At 34.7% G+C, this 12,311-nt stretch overlaps 1 protein-coding gene across 15 annotated transcripts in view; it reads right to left on the bottom strand.

Annotated features, from left to right (window-relative positions):
* Positions 1-12,057, bottom strand: part of Nbdy (negative regulator of P-body association) — an 82,413-nt gene extending 70,356 nt beyond the window's left edge. For 10 of the 15 annotated variants that reach the window (XR_009227275.1, XR_009227277.1, XR_009227279.1 and 7 more), the window contains exons 1-2: positions 11,663-11,683; positions 9,409-9,536 (exon numbers count right to left, since the gene is read on the bottom strand). Coding sequence is in view for 1 of the 15 variants with exons in the window: in XM_058581027.1 (XP_058437010.1) it covers positions 11,692-11,898 (207 nt within the window). In the remaining 14 variants the exon portion in view is untranslated. Of the gene's footprint in view, positions 1-4,339; positions 4,523-6,148; positions 6,287-9,408; positions 9,537-11,662 lie in introns of those variants that run through there. The other 5 variants (XR_009227280.1, XR_009227281.1, XR_009227270.1 and 2 more) reach the window with 5 other exon arrangements.
* Between the last annotated feature and the right edge of the window lie 254 nt (positions 12,058-12,311).

Genomic DNA, 12,311 nt, shown 5'->3' with positions numbered 1-12,311 from the left:
AGTACCCCTGAGTTCAATCCCCAGTACTAAAAAGAAAAAAAAAAGCAGAAATGAAGAAACAAACCTACAATGTTCTATGAGCATTCTACTTCTCTTTCACATCCACAATTAGCAAGTTGGAATTAGGGTATTATTATAATTTGCATCCACCATTTTGTTACTTTCTCTGTGGAAACAGGTACAAATAATATGCACAGAAGTACCAAAGAGGAAGCTATTCTAGAATCAGAGGATATGATATCAAGGTATAATTTCCTGAAAGTATAATAGATGAGGAGGACTAAATAATTATGTGCATTTGGTATACTTGTGGATAAAGATGTGAGGCACTGGTATCTCTATAAATAAATGGGCATGAAATAAGAGTAACTTCAATATATCCTCAGAGGCACTCATATTAAAAAGCTTACATACATTTGGGATGGAATTTGAGCTGTGCCATGAAAAATTTTTTCAAGTATACTGAGACTTTTTCATAGAAAACAGGAAATCTTCAGGCTGGGGTTGTGGCTCAGCAGTAGAGCACTTGCTTAGCACATGCGAGGCCCTGGGTTCGATCCTCAGCACCACATAAAAATAAATAAATAAAATAAAGTATTGTGTCTGACTATAACTAAAAAATAAAGAAATATTAAAAAAAAAGAAAACAGGAAATCTTCAAAGTATTTTAAGTAGGAAAATTTTAGGGTTAGATATTTATTTTAAAGAATTCATTCTAGAGGTGGTGCCAAGAGTCAATAGGCAGTAGTATAGGCAGGAAAGCGATTAACAAATTATTATTCACATTTAGGAAGAAATGGTGAGGGTCTAATCCAGTATTTGGGAAATGGAATAGAAATGACAAATTCATGAGAAATTTTGAGGGAATATTCATTATAACCTGATGACAGATTAAATGGTGGCAGTAAGAGCAGAAACATGATATGTGTCCTAGTATCATGAATAAGGAAGAGGTGTATAGTCCTGCTGGTATGGTGAAGAGTTCACTGTTTGTTGTCCATGTTCCATTGAGGTGCTGAGGAAGCATGTACAGAGTTTGCAATTTACATGAGTCTGAAGTTTGGTATAAAGTCTTGTGTTAGAGATACAAATTTGGGGATTATCTGCATATATACATTTAATTTAACTCAAGACAGTGGGTGATACTGCCAAGCAGAAGTAAGTATTAAAACAGGGAAATTCAGGATCCACAAATCCAAGGATCCAAGCAGAGAAGAATTATTTAGGAAAGAAAACTGAGAAACAATGGCCAAATATGTAAAAAGAGAGCTTAGAAGAGAAGGACGTTATAGAAAAGAGAAGAGAATTTTAAATGTTACAAAAGGGTTGATTGCGATTAGGACTGAAATGTATTTGGTGGGTTTGAGAATTAGTTACGACAACCTCTAACACAAAGCCTGATATATAAGCCATTCTCATAAATCTCTGCATTTCTACTTAAAACTTACCAGAATTTTCATTCATTCTTTTGTCTGGGCCAATGTTTTTCAATCCTATCTCACTCCCTTTTTAAAATATTTTAATGCCTATTTTACTGTACTAAAGTAAAACTCAAAAAATAATTTAAAAATCTATATTTATAAAATGAAAAAGACATATAATTTATAATGAGATAAAATGTATTTCAATATATAAATTCAATGTCTGTAAAATATGGCAGCTACAAATGCTGACTGATGTAGATGTATTGTTATTAATGTCTTAAATATCCAAGAGCAGCATTTTGGGTAGATTTTCAAAATGATCAACATTCTTGGTAAGATACTGAACAAAACAAAGTAAGATCTTATTTTGGTTTATATTATAGTTGCACTCCTGGAAAAGTCAGTGTATACTAAAAATGTTTGTAGATAAGATGACATTCAACTCAAGGCCTAATTTAATATAAATAGGATTTTCACCTACAAACAGGATATTCAAAGGTTTTATGGGATGTAGAAAAATCTTTGTACAGGCTCTCTTGCATATTGCAGGCCATTTAGCAATCTTGATCCTACCCACAATATGCCAGAAAGCCTTCCAATCATTATGATGATCTTGAACACCTTTCACAAACTTTCAAACCATCCTCTCAGGATTATACCACCTTCAATCATTAAGAACAATTACTCTAGTCTCATCCAAAGAAGAAATTAAGTTCTTCTCTTGTAACTGCATCTCCCTCTAACAACCAGGCCTATTTCTTCTTTCTCAGTTATGAATAGTTTTCTCTTGTATCATCACTCTCTTCCTCTTATTACTTTCAGCTAAAAAACCTGAGCAAGTTTCTACCATTATTTTTATATTCTCTTAATTGTTTTAGTTATAATTCATATTTTTTAAAAAAAATTTTAAACAGATACAAGACTTTTTTTTTATAACTTTATTTATTCATTTTTATGTGATGCCAAGGATCGAACCCAGTGCCTCACACAGGCTAGGCAAGTGCTCTACTTCTGAGCCAGAACCACAGCCCCAATTCACTTTTTAAATCTCATCCAATTTTTATTTTTCCTTCTCCTCTAAATATTCTCCGAAGAGTGATCTACACCACCTAGCCTCAATTTGGCACCTCCTAATAATTCTTCAACCCACTGCAATTTGGCTTCTGTTCTCACAACAGCACTGAAATTATTCATGCTTAATTCACCAATGAATTTAACTTACAAATTAATGAATATTCTTCAATACTGATTCTCTACCATTTACAACACTGTTATTCATTTTTTTTAAATTCAGGCAGCAAACTTTCCTAGGTTCTCCCATTATCCTACTTCTCCTTTATCTATTCATCTTTTTCTATATAATTTTTTTGGGGTACCAGGGACTGACCAAGGGGCACTATGACTCAGTCACATTTTTTGTTTTTTTATTTACAGACACGGTATCCCTAAGTTGCTGAGGCTGGCCTCAAACTTGTGATCCTCTTGCCTCAACCTCCTGAGCCACTGGGATTACAGGCGTGCACCACCAAGCCCACCTTCTATATAATTTTTAAATGGTGGTGGTCACCAGAATTTTCTCCAAAACTCATAATTTTGTTCTATATACATATATCTTCTTTTAGAGTATCTAATTTACACTTCTGGTTTTAACTTTCATCTTTATACTGACTGCTTCTTAGCCTATTTATATGATCAAAACTCTTGATCTTTTACCTTTCTTGTGACCTTTTACCTGCCTTCCAGGAATTTCGACCTAGCTATCTTACCAACCATATTGAAAACCTGCTCCTTCTATTCTATTCTGTATTTCAGATAGTGATTTCAATTGATACTGATGCCAGAAACCTGAGAATCATTCCAGGTTTTGGCATGTCAATCTGGCTTGGCTAGAGTTCTCAGTTATTCAATCAAACTGATCTAGGTGTTGCTGTGAAGGTATTTTGTAGATGTGATTAACATCTATATCAGTTGACTTAAATGAGATTCTCCTAGATAACCGAGGTGGATCTGATTCAATCAGTTGGTAAGCTTTAAGAACGGAGTTAAGAATTTCCTGAAAAAGAAGAAATTCCATTTGTGAACTTCAGTTTCAGCCTTCACCTGAGTTCAGCCTGGGCCCTTCCTGAGAGCCTACTCTATGGATTTCAAACTCACCTAACCAAAGCCCAGAAGTCAATACATTGCAGGAAACTACATGACTAGTAGATTTAACTACCATCACCTCTACCAACCCTCCCCCACCAAAAGAACAGGCTATCTTGAGCTCTATATATTTGGTCATTATATTCTCACTACTTAAAGTTCTATTTGCCCCTTTACCATTACTTATCCTTATTTAATACTTAGACCCCTTTCTTAGACTCAGCTGAGAATCTGATCTACACAAGAGGCTATCCTGGATACTTCTAATCTACGTGGTATGGCCCTGTACACACTCTTATTGTTATGCTAATCTCTATCTGCAGAACTTAAGCAAACCATTTATGGACTTCTTGGGAGAATTAAATACATTATTTTTGGAACCCTGGCACCTATAACAATGCCTGAAATTTAAGAGATACTCAATTTAATAGATGTTCTTTCATATTTTTTGTTGATTGAATGAAAGAATGGATGGTTCAAACACTGGGTGTTAGGTTATGGCTAGCTGCTATAATGGAATCCATGGTAGACAGAATACTGGCTACCCAAAGATGTCCACACCATAATTCCCAGAAACCATGACTATGTTGTTTTAAGAGGGAAAAGCAACTTTGTTGATGTGATTAGGTTAAGGATTTTTTTTAGAGATTATTCTAGATTATATAGGTGGTGTGATCTAATTCCATGGGTACAAATGACCTTTTCCTACCTGAGTCAGAGACAGATGATGAAAGAAGAAAATGGAGAAAGTGTAAGTGTGAGAGGGACTCAACCTGTTATAGTTGGCTTTGAAGATGGTGAAAAGGGTCCATAAACCAAGGAATGCAGGTGGCCTCTAGAAGACAGGAACAGCCCTCAGCTGACAACCAGCAAAGAAACAGCATCCGGATCTATAGTTGCAAGGAACTGGGATCTGCCAACAACTGAATAGGCAGGATACAGATTCTCCCCTAGAGCTTCCAGAAAGGAACACAGCTGGTCAACACCTTGACTTCATTCTGATTAAACTTACACCAGACTTCTCACCTATTATAAGATAATAAATGTACTGTTTTGAGCTCCAAAATTTGTGATAAACTTGATATAATAGCAATAGAAAACTAATACAGAATACAAACAAGAAAATATGGGAGGAATTAAAATGATATGCCAGCAGGTCAAAGAAGCAAGATTACTAGGAAAGGAACTTGATCATACTTGCCTCTTAAAAATTATCAACCTATGGGCTGGAGATATAGCTCAGTCAATAGAGTGCTTGCCTTGCCTGAACAAGGTCCTGGGTTCAATCCCCAGCACCACAGGAAAAAAAAATAGTATAAGTAGATTAGAAGATCACGAGTTCAAAGCCAGCCTCAGAAACTCAGTGAGGCCCTAAGCAACTCAGTGAAACCCTGTCTCTAAATAAAATATTAAAAAGGACTGGGGATGTGGCTTAGTGGTTAAGCACCCCTGGGTTCAATCCCCAGAACCAAAAAAAAAAAGAAATGTTTAAATTGATGTTGTGGAAACAAATCAATCAGACAAGTTCATATAGTGGACATATATAGGACAACTGCCTGGACTCATCAGAAATGCCAATATCATGAAAAATTAAAAGCAAAACACTGAAGAATGCTATTCTAGATTTAAAAAGACTCAACAATCACAATAACTAAACAAAATGTATGATCCTTGACTAGATCAGAACAAATGAAAAGCTATAAAAATATTACTAGGAAAATTTGACGGGACAATGTAGTAGTAGCATTGTATCAATGTTAAATTTCTTCAGGTGCAATAACAGAAATGCATGTTTTTATAAGAGACATGATGAAGTATTTAGGAATAAGTGTCATGATAACTGCAAGTTACTTCCAAAGGGTTCAGCAAAAAACTGTGTGTGTGTATTCAGAAAGAGAAAACCCATACAGCAAAAAGCAAGTAATTGATGAATCTACATTGATGATATCTTTCCACTTTTCCATTGGGTTGAAATTTTATAAAGTAAAAAATTAGTGAAGAAAAGTATTATTTGGATACATAAACTTAACCTTAATGATAATTATAAATCTTACTAGTAAATTTAGAAACAAAGCAATGCATTGACATTTTTGGCAGAACATTTTCTGAAAAATACAAGAAAGACAAAAAAGTAAGTAAGTAAGAAAACTGAAAAAGAAGCAACCAAACAAAGGAAAGCTGGTGAAAGTATATTAGTAGCAAACAAACTGGATTTTAAATGCAAGATAAAAGCATCACTTAAAAATAAAAGATTTGTCTATTCTAGACTTGTATATACATAACAACAAAGCCTTAATTCCACAAAACAAAAATTGACAGAACTACAAGAAGTTGACAAATTCACAATCACAGTGGGAGATTTTAAATCTACCTCTCTTGATAACTGATAGATTTAGCACAAAAAATTAGTAGAGATATAGATTTAAACAACACAATTAACAAGTTTAATGAATATTTATATAACCCTACATATAACAGTTAGAATATACAAAATATTTTCAGGTACACATGAAACAACTGATCATGTTCTCAAGGACATAAAGCAAACATTTCAACAAATACTAAATAATGTTTGTACTCAGCGAAATTAAAATGAGAAACAATAACAAAATGTTAAGATAAAAAGATCCATATACCCATGCCTCAGTTTCTAAATACCATCTCTTAGTACCAGAGTCCCATAGAGAAATGGTCAATGGAGTAGAAAATACAAGATGAGCCTGAAAGTAAGGAAGAAAAGAAATGTTAAAGTAAGTTAAAGTATCTATGAAATGATAGGACATGTCAAAAGGACAGAGGAAACAATTTGAATGGGCAGTCAATGACTTAATTTGGGCAATTGAGCATTAAATAATGATAGCAACATCCTATTTGAGAAATAAATTAAATATCTGTGCTCAAAGAAATGAATAAATACATGGAGAAAAAAGCTCTTCCTTGAAGTAGTATTTAAACTAGTAATGTAGTAAAAAAGATGGAGTTTGAAAATTATCATTTTTGTAGTCATCATGGTAATAACTAATTCAGTCAAGAATTAGCAATGGATGCAAAAGCTAGTGGAAAATAGTTTGATGAGGAACAGGATATTCACACAGTCTCAAAGTATTCCCAGCAAAATTACTAACTACAAAAAGAAAAATGGCAACTTTAGAGTGGGTTAATCTGGAAAACACCCAACACCTTAAATAATCAAAGTTAATATTACTCCTAAGGGGTCACACCAGCATCATGTGCCACCAATATGATGGCCTGAGAACAACACAATATTACTTCTGTAGTATTCCTTCCAACAATGATTATTATCATATTATTAATATTACTATATTAAATAGAGTGCATATTAAATATTATGTCTATATTATTCATCTACCACTGATCTACATCCTTGGACCTCTCAGAAGTTTTTAAACTGTGAAATTCAATCAAAAAGTTTAAAACATAAGAATCAAAATCAGCAATAATGCCATCAATAAATACCATACCCATGCTTTTTCTATGTACTTAAGGAAAATAACAGTTATATATTAACAAATTATATTGGGATAAGAAGCCAGATATAATAATATGTAACAAACTTAAATTGAAGAACATTCTACCAAATGATTGTCCTGTATTTTACAAATTGCCAATATCATGAAAGAAAAAAAATTGAAGGATTATTCCAGATTAAGAATTGGAAAGATAAAAACTAAATACGATATTATCATCCTAGATTGCAACTTCTACCAAGAAAAGAAAATAGTTATAAAAGACATTTTTTGAATAATTGTAAAATTAAAGTATGACATAGATAATAATACTGGAACAATGTAAAATTTCTTGTTTTTGACACATGTACCAAGGTTACATATAAGAAAGTCATCATTCTGAGAAAACACATAATGAAGTACTAACAGGTAAAGGGGAAGGATATCTGCAACTTACTATGAAAATGGGAGAGGGAATGAGGGTGAAAAAAATAATGATAAAGCAAATGTGGCAAAATGTTAATTGGTGAACCTGGGTAAAAGGGTATCTATGGGAGTTCTTTGGAATATTCTCTTGAACCCAGGGGCTCTTTACCATTGAGCTACATCCCCAGTCCTCCTTATTTTTTTGTTTTAAGACAGGGTCTCACTAAGTTTGCTGAAAGTCTCACTAAACTGATAAGACCAGTTTTAAACTTGAAAACGGCCTGCCTTAGCCTTCCCAGTTGATGGGATTCTAAGTATGTGCCAACCATACCCAGCCTCTGTAATATTCTCAGAGGCTTTATTTATTTTTTTGCTGGGCTAGGGATTGAATTTAGAGCCTCACACATGTTACACAAACACTCTACTATTGAGCTACATCCTCAGCCCTCTCATAGTTTTTAAAGTGTGGAATTAAATCAAAATAAAAAGTTTAAAACACAAGCATCAAAATCAGCAATAATGCCATTAGTAAATATCATGCCCATGCTTTTTCTATGTACTTAATGAAAATAAAAGTTATATATTGACAAATTCTATTGGATAAGCAGCCAGTGTATACTTTGTTGTTGTAATCAACATTAAAAAACATTTTAAAGCAGAAAAAATTGAGTTTAATGATTTTTTTAAATCATTAATAAAATTTATTAAAAAGGAGCCTATGTTTAGAAATTTTTAAAAAATACCTCATAGGTCAAAGAAGAAATCATTAGAGAACGTAGAAAGAAACAAATATTGAATGATTAAAAATACTACATATAGTAACGTGAAATTCTTCTAAAGTGGTAGACGAAAATTTATAGTCCTAACTTCTTATTTTAGAAATTAAGAAAAAATTAATGAGCTATAGGTCAAACTTTTTAAATTAAAGAAAGAACAAATAAAAAGAAACTCGAAGAGAAATATAAAAAGCAAAAATTATTAAAATAGAAAACAAAATACTCAATGGTGAATATTGTTTTAACCAAAAGCAGGAAATACATGAGAAAATTAATTATTGTAATTATCACATTATTACATGATCATATTGATGGAGGAAAAAACATAATTACAGAAGTAGATACAGACAAAGCACATTGCTAAAAACTCCATAACCATTCAAAATTAAAACTCTTAGTAAGCTAGGAATAGAAACTTTCTTAACACAAAAAAGAAAATCTACTGAAAAGGGTGAAACTTTCATAAAATTCTCAAGACCAAGGCAACAAAACTCTACACTGCTTTTATTTTTCCTTGTATTAAAGATCCTGGCTAGCATAGTAAATCAAGCTAAAAAAAATGGAAAGGAAGAAACTGCCATTATTCACATTATAGTTAAAAGATAATCTAAAAATCTATAAATAATTAGTACAAATACAACTCAGAAAAGCTTCAGCATATAAAATCAATATATGAAAATATCAATCACGTTCCCATTTATAACAAATTTTAAAATATGGTTAAAATATTCATTTTGCAGCAACAACAGAAACTATAATTAGGAGTAAAACTAAAAGAAAAAAACCCTTACAGACTACATTATTATTATTAGGTGTATATCGCTTCATATAATGTAGAAAATGGTTTAAATTTTATCACTGGAGCCAGCTTTTTGGTTTTCACTTGGCTGGTTTTCGTTTTTTAGTACTGGGGATTGAACCCAGGGGCACCTAACCACTGAACCACATCCCCAGCCCCTTTTTATATTTTATTTAGAGATAGGGTCTCACTAAGTTGCTTAGGGCCTTGCTAAGTTGCTGAGGCTTGCTTTGAATTTTCAATCCTCCTGCCTCAGCCTTCCAAACCACTGAGATTACAGGTGTGTGCCACACCCAGGTGGGTAGTTCTTTTTAATGAGTCAAAATCAACTCTTTTTCCTCCTTTACTTAATAAATTTTTAGTAAAGAGATTACCTTGGAAATCACAACTGCCAGGTGCAGAACATCAGAAAAAGCAGGGTAGCAGTGTAAATAATCTTCATTGGGTGAACTATTTTACGAATGCACCAAGGAAATGGAGTCATACTGCAATCCTTCAAAGACTGAAAAATAGTAAAATTAAGGTGAAATCACTTCAATTACTGTCCACTTCTTTTTTTCTGTAGCCTCCTCCATTCCTTAAGTTTCATTGTGGCCACATTTCAATGATATATTCCTACAAAACAGTTTCTCTGCTGAGTATCAGAAGGCATATACTGCACAGCAGTTTAGGGCACAGACTAACCAAACATTCTGAGTTCAAATCCCAGCTCAGCTACTTAGTGCTATGTAACTTCTGGCAAGTTACAAACTTCCTTTAACCTATATAAATCTCCTCAGTGGAGTTCTTGTGATTAAACAAATTAAAATATACAAAGCCCTTATTTATGGCCCATAAAAACTTCAGCAAAAACTTTTATTATAATTTTCAACAATTTGAATCACTAAGGAGAAATTACATAGCTCCTGCACTTCTTGTCTACACATCTTCCTTTGTTTTCTAGCTGAGCACTGCTCTCCCTATAGCCTATTCTATGGTACCTCATTACCTCTCTGGACTGACGTGAAAATGAGGGAAGTAAAATTCTATGGAATGACATCAGATGCTGTCAAAAGTGAAACAGAGCTCATTCTTTTCTATGCTCTACAACCACACCTCATGTCTAGAGCCTCCATGGTTGTCAGTTATCCCCTTATTCATTGACTTATTTACTCAAATATCTTGTTTCACTCCAGCTATGCACCAGCCATTATGCCTTGGTCATCCATCCTCTTAAAATTCCCAGCACAGGGCTGGGGTTGTGGCTCAGCGATACAGCGTTTGTTTCACACGTGGGGACTCTGGGTTCGATCCTCAGCACCACGTAAAAAAATAAATGAGTGAAATAAAGGTATTGTGTCCAACTATAAAATAAATAATAAATAAATAAATAAATAGATAAATTCCCAGCACAATACCTATGCAATGCAAATGTTCCACAAAGGTTTACTGTATAGATGAGGAATGATGCCTCTCTCCTTTGGATTATAAGGACCTCTGAGACTTGGGTCAAAATTGGTTTTATATTTTGCATTCTACAAAACTCATTTAAATAGGAGACTGCTTTTCTGATAGTAAGAACTAAATTCCTAAAATACAAATCATAACACTTGCTTGAAAATATTCTGTGGTTTCCACTGTTTATGGAATAAACATACTTATTTCCTTAGCATGTTCAAGGCCCTAGGGCACTCTGTCTTCACCTGCTAGTCCTTCTTAGAGTCACAATTACAGCCAAGCTGTTCCCAGAACAAGCATACTTTGAGGCTTTTGTTCTGGAAACCCTAGGCCTAAAAAGCATTCTATCTCCCTTCACATGGCAGATGTCACTCACCCTTTAAGGCCCACCCAAAGCTCACCCTTCCTCTTTGATAGCTCACTATTACTACCAGGAAGATTGACTTGACCCATCCTCCATACTTCCTGAATATCTTGAACAAGCAAACATTATGGCACTTGGGTTTGTACATCATATTGTGACTTTTTTCCTTATTAAACTCTCTCACCTTACACACAGAAAGACATACTTCGGAAGGCTCACCTTACAATCCCCTCTTTTTAGCACAGTGCTGGGCCTTCAATACAGTCTTGTTATGTTATTTTGAACTAGGTTCTTTTTAAACGGAAAATTTTGAAAAAACATACATAAGCAGAGACAACAGTATAATAAATCCCCACATAGACATCATCCTGCTTAATTTATCAACTCACGAAAATTTTGTTCATCCTCTGCCCCCACACCTTAACCCCACTTTCAAGCAAATCAAAATATTCAAGCCTATTTCTTTAAAACATTACAATTATCACATCTAAAATATTAAAAATAGGACTGGGGTTGTAGTTCAATGGTAGAGCGCTTGCCTTGCAAGCGTGAGGCCGTGGGTTCGATCCTCAGCACCACATTAAAAATAAATAAATAAAGATAAACATGTTGTGACCATCTAAAACTTAAATAAATAAATAAAATATTAAAAATATCTACTAAATGCCATCAAATATCCATCACTTCATACAAACATATCTTGTGAAAGGGCTTTTTAGTGCCTGCATGTTCTTTCTTCTATTTTGAAATTGCGGAAAGAACATGGAAATACGTAATTAAGCTTCGGAGAGCCTTGGGTGACCCAGATGAAAACGAAAGACTCTGACCTGGTTTCGGGTGGGAAATGTATATTTCACTACTTCTCCGGAGGAAGAGGGTGCGACTTCAGGCCGGCAGATGCGGGAGGAGGAGCGGAGGGAAGATCGGTACTACCGCCGTTGGGAGTTCCTTCCGGATAATCCCACCGCGGAGCGAGAAGGCAGCGCTTTTTGGGAGGCTTGGCTTCCCGCGTGTTCCCGGGTGGGAGTGTGGATCTCCCGGAGGCACAAGGTTGGTCCCCCATAAGTGTTATAGGACCCGAGCGACAGTTTTCTCCGATGGGCCCAGGCAAAGCTGAGACCTGAGATGGCGGCGGATCCCCTTCAGGAACCAGCTGGCTTCCTCCCGGTTTTTCCTCTTACCGTATTTCCTGTATCCTGAGACGTATATCCCTTCTCCGCCTCCGCACCTCCACCCCGCTACGTACCCGACCCCACTTTAACGTTTCTACCAGGAAGAGACTTAAAAAACTGCGTATGTTGTAATATAATGTTTTACCCTAGCGCCTCCAGATGTAACTATACAATCTATGCGAGAAGCTCAAATTTGCCTCTAAGTGGAAAATTATTCATGGTTTATCGATGTCTGTGTGTGGGAGCGTCACGCAGATTTACTTTAGAGCTTTACAATCCAGCTGCAGATGCACATCACAGAGCC

Source organism: Marmota monax, unplaced genomic scaffold (assembly GCF_021218885.2).
Source record: "Marmota monax isolate L192 unplaced genomic scaffold, Marmota_monax_Labrador192_F-V1.1 WCK01_AAM20220418_F8-fsc00354, whole genome shotgun sequence".
In the NCBI taxonomy this organism is placed as follows: Eukaryota; Metazoa; Chordata; class Mammalia; order Rodentia; family Sciuridae; genus Marmota; species Marmota monax.
The sequence above is the reverse complement of the archived record's forward strand: the minus strand, read 5'-3'. Positions and strand labels throughout refer to the sequence as shown.